The 23,548-nt window shown below is 37.1% G+C and overlaps 1 protein-coding gene across 3 annotated transcripts in view; it reads left to right on the forward strand.

Annotated features, from left to right (window-relative positions):
• Window positions 1-23,548, forward strand: part of LOC127866477 (vitamin K-dependent gamma-carboxylase-like) — a 52,929-nt gene that overhangs the window by 23,882 nt on the left and 5,499 nt on the right. For 2 of the 3 annotated variants that reach the window (XM_052407011.1, XM_052407013.1), the window contains exons 8-17: window positions 412-575; window positions 1,767-1,945; window positions 3,077-3,214; window positions 4,899-5,030; window positions 8,144-8,295; window positions 9,333-9,511; window positions 10,971-11,101; window positions 18,345-18,492; window positions 19,415-19,580; window positions 20,569-21,348. In XM_052407011.1, coding sequence (XP_052262971.1) covers window positions 412-575; window positions 1,767-1,945; window positions 3,077-3,214; window positions 4,899-5,030; window positions 8,144-8,295; window positions 9,333-9,511; window positions 10,971-11,101; window positions 18,345-18,492; window positions 19,415-19,580; window positions 20,569-20,686 — 1,507 coding nt within the window. In that variant the 3' untranslated portion in view covers window positions 20,687-21,348. Of the gene's footprint in view, window positions 1-411; window positions 576-1,766; window positions 1,946-3,076; window positions 3,215-4,898; window positions 5,031-8,143; window positions 8,296-9,332; window positions 9,512-10,970; window positions 11,102-18,344; window positions 18,493-19,414; window positions 19,581-20,568; window positions 21,349-23,548 lie in introns of those variants that run through there. The other variant, XM_052407012.1, reaches the window with a different exon arrangement.

Raw genomic sequence — 23,548 nt, forward strand, 5'->3', positions numbered from 1 at the left:
TGATACTGCATATGAAGTTTCACACTTCATGAGAATGTTCATCTCTTGATACTGCATATGAAGTTTCACACTTCATGAGAATGTTCATCTCTTGATACTGCATATGAAGTTTCATAAAATTCAGATAATAACCGTAGACGTCACATTCAAAAGAAAATGTCATATAATTATTATAAATGAAAGGGCAGAAACTGTCTTCACATTTATTTGAAATTAACAATCTAAAAATATACCCATGTCCAGCTAAGAGGCCTATGACGTGATTTGGATCATTAGCGTCCTCAATCAAACATGGAAAGGAATTACAATTAAAGGCCAAATACTCTATTAAAAATCTGCATAACAAAAACACCTGACAATAATATGCATGCATGATCACCCTGAAGTAGAAAAAGTTTTGTTTGGTTTCAGGTTATTTCTTACTGATGGGCAAATGAGCGTTTTCATTATTCATCTTGGAGGTCTTTTTATTGACCTTTTCATTGGCTTCCTGTTATTCTTCGATCAGACGAGAAAGTATGCCATATTTGTTGGATCTTCATTTCATGGAATGAACAGTCAACTGTTCAGTATTGGTGAGTTGTTAATCACCTTTCTCAACATACTGTAATTAGTATTTGAATACATTATGTAAGCAAAATAAATAATTTAGGTTACTAATATTTAAATACACCTCAGATAATATAACTTTGTGCATTTAAAAAAATAAACATTTAAGTGTTTTAAGATTTAAATATAATGAATTGTGATTTAATGGGAGACAACTTGGGTTTGCTACATAAAAGGTTTATAGAAGTCAGTTATTTCCCATAGAATATGTGTGGAAAAAATGAACTGTTATGTTTATCCCTTGCTGAAATCAATAAACAAGTGGTTTGTGTACCTCCATCATACTATTCTGTACTCAACTTCTACATTTTGCATGCAATTTTTTGCATTCATTAAAAAGAATTAATGTCTTCAAGTGCAACAGGGCATATCGTCAAGGCTATGTTATTTATATGCCCTTGTTACGAATATAGCAATCGGACTGTCCGTCCTTCTGTCAGTCTGTCCATCAGGCATTATGTTTTCTGGAAGTTTTGTACGCAACACTTTCAGCTATTGCGCTGATTTTTGGTATGTGAGTCTATCTATATGACTGACAGATAAAGTGACAGTTGCGTTCTGGTCCATTGATTTTTGGTGAAGTTATGGGCCTTGAACTTGACAGTTTTCTTTAAAATAGCTGCTGTACATCTTCATTTTCAGAAGGGGACATTGTGTTTCACAAAAACAGGTCTTGTTTGAGGGATATATTTCCCTTTGTTTACAATTACCTAAATTAAGTGTGCAACTCATGCCACATTTTGCGTCTGATTGTTTTTAGTGAAACTGTAACAGAACTTTTGTCTGCAAGTGCTACAGGGAATATTATCAAGGTTATACTATTGTGTTAATTTCAAAGAATTACTGCCTTTTTGTTTAAAATTATGTATAAAACTTAAACAACATGTACAATTTGAACCAACTTTATTTAAAATGTTCAGCATTATTATCTCTTCAGCGCAAATTGTCAATTGTTTGCGATTTTTTATCTTTTTTCGAGTTCTTTGTTTGAAATTACAAAATGCCAGAGCCTTTTGATTTCAGTTGTGTTTATGTTATCAGTGACAGCTCCTTGTCAGTAATATAAATTGAGCTAAAAAAGTTGCTGTGTGTTTCAAGTTATTGCATTTTTAGTTGGTAGTTCAAAAAAAGGTTTGATGTGTTATACTTTCTTCCAGGTATGTTTCCGTTTGTTTGCCTGAGTACTCTCCCTTTGTTTTGTGACCCGGGCTGGCCCCGGTTAGTCATAGACCGGCTACCTGCTTGGATGACGACGCTTTTCAAACAGGAGTCAAGTTGTACAACTAATCCTCATTGTCTCTATCATAAAGAACATATCAAACCAGATGAAAAACAGGTAATGTCTTCTGGGCTGATATTATTTCACTCATATTTTATTGTAATCACACCATAGCAAAGGCATTATAGCAGTATAACCTTTTATCTGTTTTAATGCCCCTCTTGGAGAAGGTGACATATATAAGTCACACTGTACTTCTGAAGGTGAATGTGAACCTTTGTCTCAGCAATACATTTGCCAAATATTGATGGATTTTGGCACAGATGTCAACCACCATGAGACGATGTGTGACCTGAAGTAATCGTCTCCCTTCACCAAAGGTCAAGGCCACACATACAGATCAAAGGTCAAATTTGACAGTTTTTTACTCCTAACTCAGCCATTAGTTTGCCATGTATCAATTGATTTTTAAATAAATTACCATTAATGACGCCATCACAAATGCGCGTGTTGTGTGTGGTCTCCTTACATCAAATGTCAAAGACTCACTTAGAGGTCAAAAGTAAAAAAAAATCATTGAAAGACTTAAAAACTCGTGTCTCAGACATAACTTTGCCATGTTTTGATCGATTTTGAAATAACTTGGCACTAATGTCAACCATCATATGACATAGTGTCACATAAAACACATGTGTCCGTACCTCAAAGGCAAAGGTCATTCTTAGAGGTCAAAGGTCAAATTTAACCATAAAGCAGAATGTTTGGAACTGTTGAAGTGTTATATTCTTGTCTTAGCCACAACTTTGCCAAATATTGATAGAATTGGATATAAAATATTACAGATAACAACCATCACAAGACAATGTGTCAAATACAACACCCATCTCACTATGTTAAAGGTCAAAGACACACCTAAAGGTTAAAGATCCCATTACGACAAAATGGCTTGTTTTTGACTTCAGTAGAGTCTTGAATGAGGGGGAGTCTGTTCCCTATGGAGACATGCCCTGTTCATTTTGGATATTCATGTTTGGCATCAAGGCATCAATCTTCTACTTAATTGATAACCACTCTTACATAATTAAGTCTTGAAATTAGTTCTGCACTCAAAATGCTTTTTATTAAATTATTACTTGGAAATCACACTTAGTGTGAATTTTGATGCAGTTTCTGCCACGGTTTAATAATGCAATTCCTTTAAACCTACAGAATCAATAATATTGGATGTTTTATTTTTCTCCATTACAGCCAGGTGGACAGCTAGTTACTTCCTGTGATCCCCCACCCCACACCAAGGCACATGGTTACCACAAGGCAGCGGCCATGTTCTGTGTTGCCTATGTGTCCACTCAGTGTTTCTTGCCGTACTCACATTTCATTACACAGGTACGCATTCTAGGGTAAATGGTAAATGCTTTAATGCTTTGTTTAAATTTAATGAAATATTCAATGTATTATTAACTAGTTTGAAGTTTAACCTACACAGGTGCCTCATTAAGTACTAACCATGCTATTTTGATTTAAATATTTATGCCCCCCTTCGAAGAAGAGGGGGTATATTGCTTTGCTCATGTCGGTCGGTCGGTAGGTCGGTCCGTCGGTCGGTCCGTCCGTCCACCAGGTGGTTTCCGAATGATAACTCAAGAACGCTTGGGGCTAGGATCATGAAACTTTATAGGTACATTGATCATGACTCGCAGATGACCCCTATTGATTTTGAGGTCACTAGGTCAAAGGTCAAGGTCACAGGTGAAGGTGAAGGTCACAGTTACTGGAAATAGGCATTTTTAACCAGGTTTTCTGAAGGAAAAAACTGGTTATTAGATTGGCGAATGCGGGAGGGCTGGCTGGCGGGCTGGCGGGCGGGCGGAACAAGCTTGTCCGGGCCCTAACTATGTTGTTCATTGTCAGATTTTAAAATCATTTGGCACATTTGTTCACCATCATTGAACGGTGTGTCGCGCGAAATAATTACGTCGATATCTCCAAGGTCAAGGTCACACTTTGAGTTCAAAGGTCAAAAATGGCCATAAATGAGCTTGTCCTGGCCATAACTATGTCATTCATTGTGAGATTTTAAAATCATTTGGCACATTTGTTCACCATCATGGGACGGTGTGTCGCACGAAAGAATCACGTCAATATCTCCAATGTCAAGGTCGCCACGACTAAAAATAGATTTTTTTTTAAAACAAACTTACAAAGGGGGTTAATTTTGTTTGTTCATTTCAAAAGTTGAGTTTGAGTTTTCTCCCTTTATCAGATTTTTTTTTCACAATGAAAACCTGGTTTTGTGACAATTTTGTCCCTTGTAAGGATTTAGCATGGTTCAAACAAGGGAAACAACTACCGTTTATGCATGTTCTTTTTATAACAGCATTTGCCTCCCTTGAATTCATTTAAAATCTCATTTTACAGCAGAGATTCCAAATCTGACCTGTAAATGAGCCCCATATTTACTGCCAGTGCGAGGTTACCTTTTCCCATTTGATCATTCTTAAGTACTGTTATTGTAATGCTACTGCTACTACTACTTCTACTACTACTACTACTTCTACTACTACTTCTACCACCACCACCACCACCACCACCACCACCACCACCACCACCACCACCACCACCACCACCACCACCACCACCACCGCCGTTGACAAAAAAAACGTATTCACACAATGGCTGCTACTACAACTTATAGCCCATATAGGGGGGCATGCATGTTTTACAAACAGCCCTTGTTATTAAATGATCTAAAATGTTAATCAGGTAGGATACTTTCTGCTTTTATGGTAATTTTTGTTGAAAGGTAGTGAAAAACCAGTTAAGGCTGAAATTGTCATCCTTGATTAGTCTGTGAAAACTGTAGAGGCTGTTCTGGGAAGACACTTGAGGCACATGCATTAAAAGCCCTGTTCTCAAAGGACAGCTCATATCCCTCTGCATGTGTCTGTTATTACATAAGCTACAAACACAAGGTCCATATTTCTACATGTATCTGTAATTTCCCCAGAATGTATCTGGTATTTCTCCGACATGTTCTGTTCAGTCTCCTCCATGTACCTGTTCCTCCCAGGGCTATAACCACTGGGCCCAGGGTCTGTATGGCTACTCCTGGGACATGATGGTCCACTCGTGGAAACTCCAGCATATCAAGATCACCTACATTGATAAACTCACTCGAGAGGAGGGCTATCTAAATCCAAAGGTTTGTATGTTGATGGTCACATTGGCTGGGACTCAAATGATGGCCTTGTATAATATCATACCACTATATTAATATCTGTCTGATATATAATGCTGCCTGATATATTTGTTATCATGTCAACAGGAAGTTCTTTTATCAATCTCTGTTTGAAGGTAGGTCATATTACTCAAAATAAACTATAAAGTCATTATTTTGGGTAAAATGGAATCAGATTAAAGAAACAAACAAAGTTTATGGATGTAATATATTGTTGCCACTAAAAGCAACACAAAAGAGCAAAAACATATTTTAAAAATATGCTCATGATGTCATTATTAACACTTCATGCAAGCTACGCACATGCATTATTGAATGGGGACATAGAGGTATTAACAACAGAAAAACAGGTTACTGTGCTATCTTTGTGTAATATATCAGGCTTGGCACTTATCATACAATAGCTTGGCAAGAATTGTAGTTCTTTTGTGTTTAGCCTCCCCAATTATATTATCCAACGTTAGAGCAGTAACCCCTTGGATATAGAACAAAAATCCAGTTCAGGCAGAAAGCGTCGTCCCTGATTGGTCACAATATACCAAAAGATTTCCTTAACAAATTCAATGTAAAACCAACAACTTCAACGAAAAATAAAGTCAAAATTTTGCGCGTAGACACCCTCATAACCTACCTTTTCACAAAGAGCATTCCAAGCCGAATTGATTTAAACTGTAAAAAAGATAGGTCATGTGGTATGTAAGAAAGAACTCGACGCGAATCAACGGTTACTGTTTTAAGGCCATCTTTCTACTGGCCTTAATCCAGTTGATGATGGTTTCCCACCATCTGTCAAAGTCTTATGTAGTCTCCAACCTAAAAGCAAAAAACTGAACTTGTAGTATACAACAATGTTTTCCCTACCACATGCACACAGAAATATTAAAAAATAAAGTCATGGCAAGTGCCCATAGAGAGAATTGTGTCTTCAAATAAATGACGTTCCATTTTTAGCTCACCTGAGCACAACGTGCTTATGGTGAGCTTTTGTGATCGCCTTTTGTCCGTCGTCTGTCGTGCGTCGTCAACATTTTGCCTTGTGAACACTCTAGGAGCCACATTTATTGTCCGATCTTCATGACACTTTGTCAGAACATTTGTCCCATTGATAGCTCGACTGAGTTTGAAACTGGGTCATGCTGGGTAAAAAACCATGTCACTAGGTCAAAAAAAAGAAAAACCTTGTAAACACTGTAGAAGTCACATTTGATGCCCTATCTTCGTGTAACTTTGTCAAAATGTTTGTCTAAATGATATGTTGTTTGAGTTCAAAAATGGTTCCGATCCGTTAAAAAACATGGCCGCCAGGGGGGGCGGGGCAGTATTCCTTATATGGCTATATAGAAATCTTGTGAACACTAGAAGTCACAATTTTTGCCCAATCATCATGAAACTTGGTCAAAACATTGGTTTCATTGATATCTCGGACGAGTTAGAAAATGGTCCAGATCGGTGAAAAAACATGGCCACCAGGGGGGCGGGGCAGTTTTCTCTATATTTATACTGTGAAAACATGTGAACACTCTAGAAGTCACATTTTTGGTCCAATCTTCATTAAATTTGGTCAGAACGTGTGTTTTCTGGATATGACAGTTGAGTTCGAAAATGGTCCAGATCGATGGAAAAACATGGCCATCAGGGGGTGGGGCAGTTTTCTCTATATGCATATAGTGAAAACATGTGAACAGTCTAGTTGTGATAAGTCAAAATGTTTAAGAAAGATAACCTGTACATACTTTCAAATAGTTAACTAATAGTTAACTCCCTTGTATAAACCTGGGACTTCTTTCATAAAATGTGGTGTACATAAAGACAGTAGTTTGCATGCAATTTAATAAACCTATGTCATAAAATAACTGTACATTAACTAATGCACTGTAGAGCCTTATCTTTGATCTTTACTGATAAGCCAAGTAACCTACTGTGTTATGGTGTATTTAGCAGACTACTGTGCTATGAAACTGTTTCCATGGCAACCTTGTTATTTGCCATTTTCTAAATTAGAAAGACTCTTTTGATTGAAATAACTTTTGTAAATTCTTCTTATTTTTTACATTTGAGTCACTGGAGTTTTCCACTCTCCATAAATTGTGTTCTTTAGATTAAGTTAGACTTATTTTATAAACTTAATTTTTTGAAGCAACTTCTAGACTAACAGTAACTAATATTTATATCAGTTTTTTTTACAGATTGTGAACTTCTTTTTACATTCATTATGGTATTTGCTGTATTTGTTCAATTTTAATGATGCATAGATTCTTTAGACTAAAGTTAGTTATTTTCATTAAAGCTGCTTTGGTTTTCACTTATAGATTAATTCTTTGAGTGTATTCAGGCGTATCTGACTGGACGCCTTTAGTAATTACAACCAGTAAGTGTGTTAGAAATAAGCGTTCTTTAATTAGACTCGATAAATATTTCCGTATTACATAAGTGCTCACAAAGTTACATAACTCGTAACCGTCCTGTGACCGGTTCACTTGCGTAAGCGAACGAGACTGCACTACCACAGTTGTTTATAGGAAAACATTGTGAATACTTTTAGTCACATTTTTAGTTCAATCTGAATGACACTTGCTGATCTTCACACATGGTGACAATCTTTATGAGCATAATATTTTTTGCTCATTGTGAACTTTTGTGATCACCTTTTGTCAATTGTCTGTCTTCGGTTGTGCGTCATGAATATTTGCCTTGTTAACATGGTAGAGGCCACATTTATTGTTGGATGTTCATGAAACTTTGTCAGAAAATTTGTCCCAATAATATCTTGAACGAGTTCAAAAATGGTTCCAGTCTGTTGAAAAACATTTCCGCCATGGGACCATTTGTTGTTCATTCTTCATGAAACTTGGTTAGAACATTTGTTCTATTGATATCTTGGGCTGCAAAGAACAGGTCATTTCTTTTTATCTCAGGTGAGCGACTTTGGGCCTTTCAGGCCGTCTTGTTTAGAGGATATAGCATTGAACTCCAAAAGTATATAATACACTGAAACCTGATTAACCTGTGCAGACTTGCACAGGCTGATCTGGAATGACACTTTACGCACATGCATTAAACCCCATTTTCCTGTGCAGGTGTGGACACTGGGTGCCCGTTGGAGCTCCCATGCAGACATGATCAAGCAGTACGCTGCCTGCGTGGAGGAGAGACTGGCCGGCTACAACGTAACAGACATAGAGCTGCACATGGACGTCTGGCGTGCACTCAATGGACGCTTCCAGCAAAGGTTCGCTTGTTTGTTTTTGTAAGGAACAATTTTATCAAATGCACAATGATAAATCAGTATGTTTTCTTAAGAATATATATTAAATGGATTTTGTAAGTGATAAGCAAGAAAGTAAATGCACATCGATAACCCAGTTGAACTTCAATGTTAACTTTGAAATTTATTGTAAAAACAGTATGCATGGTTTGTAATACATGGTATCATTGTTCATATGACAGCCATGATGGCAATCAGTCTACTTTGCTGATAATGCTGATAGGAGTCAGTGGTATGGTGGATATTATGTTTGCCTAGAGATCAGGTGGTCCCAGGTTTGATGTCCATTCCGGGAGCTTTCTTGAGATCTTTAAAAAAGAATAGTTCTGATTAAAAAATGTTTTGATAAGCATTAGGATTTCAATAGAGCTTACAGAGATAGGTTGAACCTTACCTAGCTAATACTGATAAACCTGTTGACTTTCAAACCATATTTAAGCATATGAGCTTGCTCTGGGAAAATGGGGCTTAATGCATATGGGTGCTTATCAGTGACGACACTCTCTTCCTTAACTGGATTTACATTAAGAAGAGACTTCATTTAAACAAAATCTTTTTAAGCTGTAACTGTTGTCCCTATTAGCCTGTGCTGACTGCATAGTGTAACTGTTGTCCCTATTAGCCTGTGCTGACTGCATAGTGTAACTGTTGTCCCTATTAGCCTGTGCTGACTGCATAGTGTAACTGTTGTCCCTATTAGCCTGTGCTGACTGCATAGTGTAACTGTTGTCCCTATTAGCCTGTGCTGACTGCATAGTGTAACTGTTGTCCCTATTAGCCTGTGCTGACTGCATAGTGTAACTGTTGTCCCTATTAGCCTGTGCTGACTGCATAGTGTAACTGTTGTCCCTATTAGCCTGTGCTGACTGCATAGTGTAACTGTTGTCCCTATTAGCCTGTGCTGACTGCATAGGCTAGTCTGGGATGATACTTTATGCACATGCATTAAACCCGGTCTTCCCAGAATAATGCTTTTATATAATGGTTGTATACATTTGTAGGGCTGTGGACCCTCGTGTGGACCTGATAGTAGCCCCATGGAACCCTTTCCAGCTGACCCCTTGGTTGTTTCCCCTGCTGGTGGACCTTTCAGACTGGCGGGGGAAGTTAGTGGAAATTGAGCGTGACATATTTCAGCAAGATAGTGATACTGACGTGGTGTTTGTGGCGGACTTTCCAGGTATACTAATGAGACTGACGTGGTGTTTGTGGCGGACTTTCCAGGTATACTAGTGATACTGACGTGGTGTTTGTGGCGGACTTTCCAGGTATACTAATGATACTGACGTGGTGTTTGTGGCGGACTTTCCAGGTATACTCATGATACTGACGTGGTGTTTGTGGCGGACTTTCCAGGTATACTAGTGATACTGACGTGGTGTTTGTGGCGGACTTTCCAGGTATACTAGTGATACTGACGTGGTGTTTGTGGCGGACTTTCCAGGTTTACTAGTGATACTGACGTGGTGTTTGTGGCGGACTTTCCAGGTATACTAGTGATACTGACGTGGTGTTTGTGGCGGACTTTCCAGGTATACTAGTGATACTGACGTGGTGTTTGTGGCGGACTTTCAAGGTATACTAGTGATACTGACGTGGTGTTTGTGGCGGACTTTCCAGGTATACTAGTGATACTGACGTGGTGTTTGTGGCGGACTTTCCAGGTATACTAGTGATACTGACGTGGTGTTTGTGGCGGACTTTCCAGGTATACTAGTGATACTGACGTGGTGTTTGTGGCGGACTTTCCAGGTATACTAGTGATACTGACGTGGTGTTTGTGGCGGACTTTCCAGGTATACTAGTGATACTGACGTGGTGTTTGTGGCGGACTTTCCAGGTACACTAGTGATACTGACGTGGTGTTTGTGGCGGACTTTCCAGGTATACTAGTGATACTGACGTGGTGTTTGTGGCGGACTTTCCAGGTATACTAGTGATACTGACGTGGTGTTTGTGGCGGACTTTCAAGGTATACTAGTGATACTGACGTGGTGTTTGTGGCGGACTTTCCAGGTATACTAGTGATACTGACGTGTTTGTGGCGGACTTTCCAGGTACACTAGTGATACTGACGTGGTGTTTGTGGCGGACTTTCCAGGTATACTAGTGATACTGACGTGGTGTTTGTGGCGGACTTTCCAGGTATACTAGTGATACTGACGTGGTGTTTGTGGCGGACTTTCCAGGTATACTAGTGATACTGACGTGGTGTTTGTGGCGGACTTTCCAGGTATACTAGTGATACTGACGTGGTGTTTGTGGCGGACTTTCCAGGTATACTAATGATACTCAATATGTGCTGTGTTTTAAATGTAACATAATGAAGTTTTCAATTTGTTGGTTTCTTTTTGATGTTCAATAATCCAAAAAGTAAGTATTACATTTGTGTGTAACACAAACACCCCTTGCCTTAAATGGTTGATTCTTGATTCTAACATAGTTTTTTTTATTACCATGACCAATCATTGAAGAAATGGTTCGTTGCTCGGATATGATATTTTACCGCCTTGTCTAGCATTAACATTCCTTGTTCAAAACCTTTATACCTGAAAAAACATCCTTGCTCTGAATCTTTTTAAGAGAAAAGACTAAATAAATAAAAATTGACTCATCTAAGCGGGTGACTTGGTCCACAGGCCTCTACTTGGAGAATTATGTGCAACCTGAGCTTGGGAACACCAGTGTGACAGTGCTGCATGGTCGAGTGGTCGTGGAGCTGGTGGACCAGGCGCGCAACTACACGCTGCAGGTCGGGGAGAAAATGCAGGTACACAAGATTGTTGTGTTCTCTCTTGGCATTGTCAGCACATGCAGGTTCAATTGTGTTGTGTTCTGAGAAAACTGGGCATAATGCATCTACCTAAAGTGTGTCCCAGATAAGCATGTGCAGTCCGCACAGGCTAATCAGGGACGACACTTTCCGCTTTTATGGTATTTTTCGTTTAAAAAGAAGTCTCTTCTACACAAAATTCAGTTAAGGCGGAAAGTGTAGTCCCTGATTAGCCTGTGTGGACTACACTAATCTGGGACGACACTTTAGCACATGCATTATACCCAGTTTTCTTAGAGCGCGGCTCAATTTACTATAACAGTCACCATGTGAATAATTGATAAAAAGGCAGGCAAAAACAAAGGTTCAGTTCGCTTTGTGAATTATAAGAAATTGCTGGTATTTGAGACTGCTTGTTATCGAATTACCAGAGTCTTAGAGTTTAGCAAGTAAATAACAAGGTTACGCGGGTATTTTGGTTTAATGAATTGTGATTTAACTATAAATTAAATGTATTGCTGTTTTCTTTAACAAAATGCAGACACACTTGCAGACATGCAATCATCCAAACATGTCTTTGTTAATCCTTCAAAGGCTATCAGTGGACATCTTCTTAAACAGTTTGTCACTAAGAAAAAAATAGATCCAAGGTTTCTGTTACAATCTAATGTCATGTATGACATGAATTTTAGACTTACAGTGGAAACTATTCTTAATTTAGCATGAAACATGACATAAGCTTGCCATCTGCATATTCTTGTAGGTCGTCTATCCCTAGACTTTGTCTAACCTTTAATGATGTTTCCCATGGAAGAATGTTCATATCAGACAAACTTTCAGTCTTAAGAATGTGTCTCCATTGAGCAGTTGCAAGGTCATGGTCACGCTTAAAACTACTTTTAACTGTCACAGTGGTTTTTATGATTAAGAAGATTTAAGAGGGATTTTATATCTAAATAAATTAAAAGAAAATACTTATCTATAATATATATATATATATATAATCCTACATTCAACATTTTAATTTATCTTCACAAGTCAAGGATATCAAATGTTGCATATAACAAGCATAGTTTGCAATGCCATGTTTCTAATTTCATACAGACATTCCAGTGTTGCATACATGTTTGCATAGTAGGCATATTATTATACCCCCACAAACGAAGTTTAGAGGGGTATATAAGAGTGAACTTGTCTGTTGGTCTGTATTAAGTGTCCGCTCTCTAATTCAAGTTTTTTAGATCTATATCCAATCTTCACCGAACTTGGTCAGATGTTGTGTCTAGATGAATATGGGTCATGCCGGGTCAAAAATTAGGTCACAGGGTCACTTAGTGCGCTTTAAACATTGAGCATGGTATCCGCTCTCTAATTCAAGTAGTTTTCATCCGAGCTTCAACAAACTGGGCCAGAAGTTGTATCTTGAAGATGTCTAGGCCAAGATAAAACATGGGTTATGGCAGGTCAAAAACTAGGTCAGGGGGTCACTTAGTGAGTTTTTAACATTGAGCATTGTGTCTGCTCTCTTATTCAAGTATGTGTCATCCGATCTTCACCACACTTGGTCAGATGTTGTATCTAGATGATGTCTAGGTAAAGTTTGAATATGGGTCATGCCAGGCCAAAAACTAGGTCACGGGGTCACTTAGTTCGTTTTTAGCTCATCTATTTATTTTTTTTAAATTATGGGCTATTGTCATTACCTTGGCGTCGGCGTCCGGTTAAGTTTTGCGTTTAGGTACACTTTTCTCATACAGTATCAATGCTATTGCATTCAAACTTGGTACACTGACTTACTATCATGAGTAGACTGGGCAGGCAAAGTTAGATAATTCTGGCTTGCATTTTGACAGAATTATGTGCCATTTTTATACTAAGAAAATTGAAAATTTTGGTTAAATTTTGTGTTTAGGTCCATTTTATTCCTCAAGTATCAAAGCTATTGCTTTCATACTTGCAACACTTACTAACTATCATAAGGGGACTGTGCAGGCAAGGTTATGTAACTCTGACTGGCATTTTGACAGAATTATGTGCCCTTTTTATACTTAGAAAATTGAAAATTTGGTTAAGTTTTATGTTTAGGTCCATTTTATTCCTAAAGTATCGAAGCCATTGCTTTCATACTTGCAACACTTACTAACTATCGTTAGGGGACTGTGCAGGCAAAGTTATGTAACTCTGACTGGCATTTTGACGGAATTATGTGCCCTTTTTATACTTAAAAAATTGAAAATTTGGTTAAGTTTTGTGTTTAGGTCCACTTTTTTCCTAAAGTATCAAAGCCATTGCTTTCATACTTGCAACACTTACTAACTATCGTAAGGGGACTGTGCAGGCAAAGTTACGTAACTCTGACTGGCATTTTGACGGAATTATGGGCCCTTTATACTTGAAAATTTGGTTAAGTTTTGTGTTTTGGTCCACTTTACCCCTAAAGTATCATAGATATTGCTTTCATACTTGGAACACTCGCAAACTATCTTAAGGGGACAGTAAAGGACAAGTTGCGTAACTCTGGTTGTCGTTTTTACGGAATTATGGCCCTTTTTTTTTACTTAGTCACTTTGAATATATGGTTACATTTTGTGTTTAGATCCACTTTACTTCTAAAGTATCAAGGCTATTGCTTTTAAACTTTAAATACTTTCATGCTATCATGAGGGTACTGTACCTGGCAAGTTGAATTTTACCTTGACCTTTGAATGACCTTGACTTTCATGGTCAAATTATTAAATTTTGCTAAAATTGCCATAACTTCTTTATTTATGATTCGATTCGATTGATACTTTAACAAAACAACTCTTACCTGACATACCACAATTGACTCCGTCCAAACCATCCCCCCCCCCCTCCCCCGAATCCCCCCCCATTATTTTTAATTTTATTAAAGATAATCTAATAAATGACCACCACACTCTCACACTATATCACACTATACCCACCCACCCCCACCTTAAAAAAAAATTTGTTTATGCCCCTGGTAGGGTGGCATATAGCAGTTGAACTGTCCGTCAGTATGTCAGTCAGTCTGTCCGAAAAAAACTTTAAAATTGGCCATAACTTTTTCACTTTTTAAGATAGCAACTTGATATTTGGTATGCATGTGTATCTCATGGAGCTGCACATTTTGTGTGGTGAAAGGTCAAGATCATCCTTCAAGGTCAAATGTCAAATTTATGGTGTCTGTCCGTCCGAAAACTTTTACATTGGCCATAACTTTTTCAATATTGAAGATAGCAACTTGATATTTGGCATGCATGTGTATCTCATGGAGCTGAACATTTTGAGTGGTGAAAGGTGAAGGTGAAGGTCATCCTTCAAGGTCAAATGTCAAATATATGGCGTCTGTCTGTCCGAAAACTTTAACATTGGCCATAATTTTTTTAATTTTGAATATAGCAACTTGATATTTGGCATGCATGTGTATCTCATGAAGCTGCACATTTTGAGTGGTGGAAGTTCAAAGTCAAGGTCATCCTTCAAGGTCATCCTTCAAGGTAAAAAAAAAAATAATAATTCATAGCGGCGTTCTCATGAAGCTGCACATTTTGAATGGTGGAAGTTCAAGGTCATCCTTCAAGATCAAGGTCATTCTTCAAGGTCAAGGTCATCCTTCAAGGTCAAAGGTCAAAAAAAATAATTTCAAAGCGGCGTTATCATGAAGCTGCACATTTTGAGTGGTGGAAGTTCAAGGTCAAGGTCATCCTTCAAGGTCAAGGTCATCCTTCAAGGTCAAAGGTCAAAAAAATAATATTTCAAAGCGGCCTTTTCATAAAGCTGCACATTTTTAGTGGTGGAAGTTCAAGGTCAAGGTCATCCTTTAAGGTCAAAGGTAAAAAAAACAACATTTTTTTTTAAGCAACACAATAGGGGGCATTGTGTTTCTGACAAACACATCACTTGTTTTTTTTCAAACATGGTTTAAAAAACACAAATATTTATTCTTATTATTTTATTTTTGAAATACCATCCAACCATCCACCCAAGAATCCCCCTCCCAAAAAAAAAATTTTTTTTTGCATTTTTTTTGCATTTTTGGAAGATAATGTAATAAATGACCACACCCCCACACTAAACACCCCTCTCCACTTCACCCCTCCCTCCTTTGTGATTGAAATTGAGATAGGTCCCTACACCTTTAAAAAGAAAAATAGATGAGCGGTCTGCATTGTTTATCATTAAGCATGGTGTCCGCTCTCTAATATAAGTAGTTTTCATCAGATATTCACCAAATTTGGTCAGAAGTTTGGTCAGAAGTTTTATCTAGATGATCTTAAGGCCAAATTCAAACATGGGCCATGCCAGATCAAAAACTATGTCACTGGGTCACTTTTTAATAGTACGTTTTACACATTCAGCATGGTGTCCGTTCTCTAATTCAAGTAGTTTTCATCCGATTTTCACCGCACTTGGTCAGAAGTTGTATCTAGATGATGTGTAGGTTAAGTTCGAACATGGGCCATGCCGGGTCAAAAACAAGGTCACAGGGTCACTTATTGTGTTTTAAACATTGGGCATGCAAAATATTCTATGTCAATGCAGCATGTGGGGGTATTTGTTACATCTGTGACAAAGCTCTAGTTATTTGTTATTTTCTTTTGAAAAAAAATCAAACAAATAAATTACGTGGTTTCAGTAAAACTACGAGGGATTGACATTCAAGGGGTAGATGTGCTAGAGTATGTGGCATGGAAATATTTTTATATTATGAAATCTCGAAGATGTGAACAACAGAAAATATGTATAGCACATGGGCTTATAGGTGGTCTTTATTGAGTGGTATTTATAGAACATTGGATTATAGGTGGTAATTATTGAATGGTAGAACATTGGAGTATAGGTGGTAATTATTGAAGGGTATTTATAGAACATTGGAGTATTATCAGTATAAGTGGTAATTATCGAACGGTATTTATAAAATATGGCAGTATAGGTGGTAATTATTAGAAGGTTGTTGCTCTATTAAATGCTGAATCTGTGTTACAGTGTTGATGGCCTCTTTGAGGGTACTGGACATGCTCCTATTTAGTCTTTTCCAAAGTTGTATAAGATTTTATATATTCCAAGTGCTTTCTTTTTAATCCCCCATAGCCCATCCCCACGACAAAATATAGAAGGGCATACCGGATTCACTATGAATGTCAGTCTGATGCAGTTTACACTAGCTTGTAGTACACAGAATCTTGCCAATAACACAATCTTGCCGTTTACACAATCTTGCCATATACACAATCTTGCTGTTTACACAATCTTAACATCTACATAATTTTGTATACAATCTTGTCAGAAAAAGTTCTTTTGTTCAACAAAAATGAAATCTTTAATGCATCGTTCCTACAACGTGCTCATGGTGAGCTTTTGTGATCGCTTTTGTCCGTCGTCCGTTGTGCGGCCTCAACTTTCGCCTTGTTAACTCTCTAGAGGCCACATTTATTGTCCAATCTTCATGAAATATGGTCAGAAGATTGGTCTCAATGATGTCTTGAATGAGTTCGAAAATGGTTACGTTTGCTTGAAAAACATGGCTGCCAAGGGGCAGGGCATTTTTCCTTATATGGCTATATATAGCTATAGTAAAATCTTGTTAACACTCTAGAGGCCACATTTATTGTCTGATCTTCATGAAACATGGTCAGAAGATTCATCGCAATAATATCTTGGACGAGTTCGAAAATTATGCCGGTTGGTTGAAAAACATGGCCGCCAGGGGGCAGGGCATTTTTCCTTAAATGGCTATTGTAAAACCTTGTTAACTCTATATCTAGAGGCCACATTTGTTGTCCAATCTTCATGAAATTTGGTCAGAATGTTGGTCTCCATAATATCTTGGATGAGTTCGAAAATGGTTACGTTTACTTGAAAAACATGGCTTCCAAGGGGCAGGGCATTTTTCCTTATATGGCTATATATGGCTATAGTAAAATCTTGTTAACACTCTAGAGGCCCCATTTATTGTCTGATCTTCATGAAACTTGGTCAGAAGATTCATCCCAATAATATCTTGGAAGAGTTAGAAAATGATGCCGGTTTGTTGAAAAACATGGCCGCCAGGGGGCGGGGCATTTTTCCTTAAATGGCTATAGTAAAACCTTGTTAACACACTAGAGGCCACATTTATTGTCCAATCTTGATGAAATATGGTCAGAAGATTTGTCTTATTGATATCTTGGATGAGTTCGAAAATGGTAACGTTTGCTTGAAAAACATGGCCGTCAAGGGGCGGGGCATTTTTCCTTATATGGCCATATAAGGATATAGTAAAATCTTGTTAACACTCTAGAGGCCACATTTATAGTCCGATCTTCATGAAACTGGGTCAGAACATTCATCCCAATAATATCTTGGAGGAGGTCAAAAATGATGCCGGTTGGTTGAAAAACATGGCCACCATGGAGCGGGGCATTTTTCCTTATATGGCTATATTAAAACCTTATAAACACTCTAGAGGTTACATTTATTTTCCGATCATCATGAAACTTGGTCAGAAGATTTGTCCCAATGATATCTTGGATGAGTACGAAAATGGTTGTGGTTGCTTTAAAAACATGGCCACCAGAGCGGGGCATTTTTCCTTATATGGCTACATGTATATATATGGTAAAACCTTGTTAACACTCTAGAGGCCACATTTATTGTCCAATCTTCATGAAATTTGGCCAGAAGATTGGTCTCCATGATATCTTGGATGAGTTTGAAAATAATTATGTTTGCTTGTAAAAAATGGCTTTCTTTGGGCGGGGAATTTTTCCTTATATGGCTATAGTAAAATCTTGTTAACACTCTAGAGGCCACATTTACTGTCCGATCTTCATGAAACTTGGTCAGAAGATTCATCCCAATAATATCTTGGACAAGTTCAAAAATGATGTCGGTTGGTTGAAAAACATGGCTGCCAGGGGGCGGGGCATTTTTCCTTATATGGCTATAGTAAAACCTTGTTAACACTCTAGAGGCCACATTTATTTTCCGATCTTCATGAAATTTGGTTAGAAGATTTGTACCAATAATATCTTGTTATCTCAGGTGAGCGACGTTGGGCCTTTCAGGCCCTCTTGTTTAATGTTGTGCTCTATTCAAGTTAATTATCCAACATCAAATTGCTAAAGTTTTACCTCTGTTAAAACTTGGAATTTATAGCCCGTTTTGTGCAAAAATGGGTCAAATGCCACATTTAGCTAACATAGATCCAGTTCAGAGTGTGCAATGTTATTATGTATTATATGACATGTACTTCCAGCTGCCACCCAATGAGTTCCACAACATCCACACGGTCTCCGAGTCCCCTTCCTGCTACATGTACATCTTCGTGAACACCACGGAGGTGGGCCTCAAGCACATGGTAGACAAGTATGAGCAGATCATGAACGGGACCTTTACAGGAACTGGTACTTGTAGCTTTAGGTTATGCAATATATATGAACCTTGATATGGGAAAAGGAGGCTTAATGCATGCACGTAAAGTTTCGTCCCTTATTAGCCTTTGCAGTCTGCAGTTGCTAATCATGGACAATACTCTGCTTTTATGGAATTTTTCTTTTAAATAAAAACTACTGAAACAAACAAAAAAACAGGAAAGTGTTGCCCCTGATAAGTGGGTGCATACTGCACAGGCTAATCTTGAAGAACACTTTAAGCACATGCATCAAGAGTCTTTTTCCCCTAGACAGGCTCATATGTTTTTTATTGAATCTATAACTGAAATTTACACAGGGATATCAATCATATAGATCACTTGCACTTCTGCACTGTGCTGTGTTACTATAGCACAGTCCTCGTGTAGCATCCTTTTTTAAGATTGGAAACATTTCAGGTTTCATGTTTCAAAGAAATACAAGGATGCAAACTGATATATTGTGTTAAAAGCCCTGTAAAATAGGATTAAATTAATGTGTAGATCCCATCAGATTGTCTCTTCTTCGTTTAGAGAGCCTCATCAGGCAGTTAGATTAGGTTTGTCAGTATACCAGGTACACATGTATTATACATATATACACATGGAGGCACAAGTATTCTTTTGTTACCAAGATTTGAAATGTCGTACAATCACCGTTATTCATGTATTTTTACAAAGAATACAATCACCAAGACTGTAATTTCTTTGCATCTTTTTATATATAAAAAAACAATCAATAAAACTGTAATTTATTAGTACATGTATGCTTGTTACATAGAAATAATCACTAAAACTTAAATGTATTAATATGCTTCATTTAAACTTTAATTTATAAGTATGCTTGTTGCATAGACAAAAATTACTCAAAGAGATTGGGGCTTACTTGATCCTTACTTTGTTCATGTATGAAACAGACAAAGAAGTCCAGCGTGTGAAACACGAGATCGAGCTTGGCAAGCATCGAGTGAAGTATCAGCAGTTCATGACAGAGCGTCAACGCACCCAGGAGGAGTTTACCATGCCCGTGTCTCAGAGGTGGTCCCAGTTCTGGGGGGCCAAATGGACCATGTTTTATGAAAGGCAAGATAATGGGAATGTTAAGGTTAAATTTAACTGTTTTTTCATATATATTTATAATTTATATTAAAGGCAGCAGAGTAAATTGTGACTGATTTTTATGTCCCCCACCCACTATAGTGGTGGACGTATTGTTTTTGCCCTGTCTGATGGTTGGTTGGTTTGTGTGTTTGTTTTTTCCCAACTTTAACATTTGCCATAACTTTTGCAATATTGAAGATAGCAACTTCATATTTGGCATGCATGTGTATTTCATGGAGCTGCAAATTTTGAGTGGTGAAAAGTCAAGGTCACCCTTTAGGGTCAAAGGTCAAATATATGTGTCAAAATCGCTCATTTAATGTACACTTTTGCAATTTTGAAGATAGCAACTTGATATTTGGCATGCATGTGTATCTCATGGAGCTGCACATTTTGAGTGGTGAAAGGTCAAGGTCATCCTTCAAGGTCAAAGGTCAAATATATGGGGACTAAGTGTTTCACAAACACATAGCTTGTATTAAAGTGATTCTTTACTGGTATTAACAGATTTATTATACAGAAAAAAACAACAACAAAGGTTTGGGGTAACTAAGAGTTTACTTGCCAGTCTGGTAGTTTTAATCATTTACAGATGAAAAATCAACAATAGCTTGATATATTTAAATTATAATCTATTTTTATACAGGCAATATTTTAATTTGGTTGCAAAACACTAAATGATGATAGTGGTATGACAACATTTTGGCTTAAATTCTTTGTAAAACATGATTTTAGTATGGTAACTTATGAATGGCTTCACCTATTTACATAATGTTTTACATTATTTTATGCCTGGCAATCTAATATTTACATACTTTCATGAGCGAATATTCAAATAATAAGCTAATATTCAAATACAAATTTTGCTATTTTTGCCATTCCTTATATTTTATCGTGAAGTGTAGCATATATAGCTCTGTTAATATTTTCAGTATTCCTTATTTATTAACACAGCACTTGTTTATTGCAGCTTTCGCAACATGTTTGGTGCAGTGAAGTGCCTAGTCATTGGCAAGCCTTTTGAAGAATATCTGAATGACACCTACTCAGCTAGTACAGAGAAAAACAGACACAAAGATGAATTTTAGTTATGTGTAGCCTTTCAGTGATACTGAAGGGATGTATAGGTCCCTGATATTTGTCATGATTAATATTACATTTTAAGATGTGATCATGGAGACTTTTATGCTGGTGTTTAGCTGTCATTGTACTGGTCTAGTCATGAATGGTGTAGAAAGTTGGACAATTGGTTGATGAACTGTAGTAGTTTGTGTATTTCTTTCTTTTAGTCAGTTTAAAATATGGCTTGCATTTCAGATGAAATTAATTGGTTGCTTTTGACATTCCAAAAGTGACAGTTTTCTGAGAAGACAGATTCTTTCTTGTTAAATATTTCACACTTGAATGTCTTTTCTATTAAGTCTTGTTTGTATTGTCTTACTAAATTAGTACTATTAAGGTAATGCTTAACAGTTAATTGGCAGTACTATTTTGCCTTTAATAGTATTTCGTTATTAAACAGCATGCTTATATAATATTATGAAACTTTTGTATTTTTATAGTCTCAGCAAATATGCCCATGAAACTTGTAATAATTGCTTGGTGCTCCATGCTAACAGAACTTAGTATTTTACATGAGTTGTGACATTTTATTATGTATGGGTATAACACAAAGTAGATGTAAAAGGAAGTTTTGTGAGCTTTTAGCCTCTAGTCCCGTTATGTGCAATAAAATATTTTTGTGAAAATATCTTTGATGTTGTGTGCGTGCCTGTTTGAAGCGAAATGGAGCCATGCTGAAATGAGCAATCGTTTTGCTTCTGATACATGCACCTTCGATTACATACTTATACAATCACTGTATTCACATCTTGTTACCTGCATAATCATACTTCACTGTTTTCACATACTTATACAATCACTGTATTCACATCTTGTTACCTGCATAATCATACTTCACTGTTTTCACATACTTATACAATCTCTGTATTCATATCTTGTTACCTGCATAATCAAACTTCACTGTTTTCACATACTCATACAATCTCTGTATTCACATCTTGTTACATGCATAATCATACTTCACTGTTTTCACATACTTATACAATCACTGTATTCACATCTTGTTACCTGCATAATCATACTTCACTGTTTTCACATACTTATACAATATCTGTATTCATATCTTGTTACCTGCATAATCAAACTTCACTGTTTTCACATACTCATACAATCTCTGTATTCACATCTTGTTACCTGCATAATCATACTTCACTGTTTTCACATACTTATACAATCACTGTATTCACATCTTGTTACATGCATAATCATACTTCACTGTTTTCACATACTTATACAATCACTGTATTCACATCTTGTTACATGCATAATCGTACTACACTGTTTTCACATACTTATACAATCACTGTATTAACATCTTGTTACCTGCATAATTATACTTCGCTGTTTTCACATACTCATACAATCTCTGTATTCACATATTGTTACCTGCATAATCATACTTCACTGTTTTCACATACTCATACAATCACTGTATTCACATCTTGTTACATGCACAATCATACTTCACTGTTTTCACATACTCATACAATCACTGTATTCACATCTTGTTACCTGCATAATCATACTTCACTGTTTTCACATACTCATACAATCTCTGTATTCACATCTTGTTACATGCATAATCATACTTCACTGTTTTCACATACTTGTACAATCACTGTATTCACATCTTGTTACCTGCATAATCATACTTCACTGTTTTCACATACTTATACAATCACTGTATTCACATCTTGTTACCTGCATAATCATACTTCACTGTTTTCACATACTTGTACAATCACTGTATTCACATCTTTGTACATGCATAATCATACTTCACTGTTTTCATATACTCGTACAATCACTGTATTCACATCTTATTACCTGCATAATCATACTTTACTGTTTTCACATACTCATACATTTACTGTACTTGTAAAATTGGAGTCGTGTTATTCATATCTTTGGTATGAACAACAAATTGTATGTGAAATGTCATTTCTAGACTTTGCTCGTATTTTCTATACATTAGCATCGGGGCTTTTATAGAACAATGCGACGACAGTTATAACTTTAGCATTATTACTTGAATGCTCCGGCACGGTAGCTGTAAATAAATGCTACGACCAATTGACAATATGTAAACACGTGTTGGGTGATTAGTTTAATTTAGCTTTATCTCATCGAATACCGGAGGATTGTTGAAACGCTCTTCAGTCTGTTTCCAGTGTAGAACCAGTACTTGGTTTCTATGTGGTACATCTTAAGAACACTCAAACAGTGGGGATCAAACCCGTGAACTCCCTGTCGTTAGACGAACACTATATCCGTTATGCCACGGCGAGCTTTTGCTGGGTGAACACTGCTCCACTTCGTCTTGCGAGCCATAATTTAAATACCTTTCATTTCATACCTATGAGTGTGTGGGGTGAAAATTCTTGTAACATATTGAAATCAATTGTTACGCAGAACATGCGCCCTTCGATTATCGATTTCGTTTGTGAAAAGCTGTCTCGAGCCGAGCGGTTCGTTACTCAATACCAAGGCGGGGGATAACTGCTGCAGAACGTATGTAGTATAACGAGATTATCTGCCTCAACACTTCGTATATAGCGAATTCTCGACTTATCACGCTTTCGCTGTTGACCACGTCATATGTTTTAGACTTTTGGGCTATCTATTACGCATATGAATCGATTTTCGGTCATGCCTGTACTTTCATAAAAAAGGATGAAAAAAGCAGAACTGTTCAACAATTGTTTGTACATCCGCGTTAATGAAGATTTTATAAACAACATAGAACCTTCTAGAATGTCCTTTATATGTGCAATAACGTAACCGCGCATTGGCCTTCGAGCTTGCCCGCTTTCTATACGTTTACGTAG

The sequence above is a fragment of the Dreissena polymorpha genome, chromosome 2, assembly GCF_020536995.1.
Source record: "Dreissena polymorpha isolate Duluth1 chromosome 2, UMN_Dpol_1.0, whole genome shotgun sequence".
NCBI lineage: Eukaryota > Metazoa > Mollusca > Bivalvia > Myida > Dreissenidae > Dreissena > Dreissena polymorpha.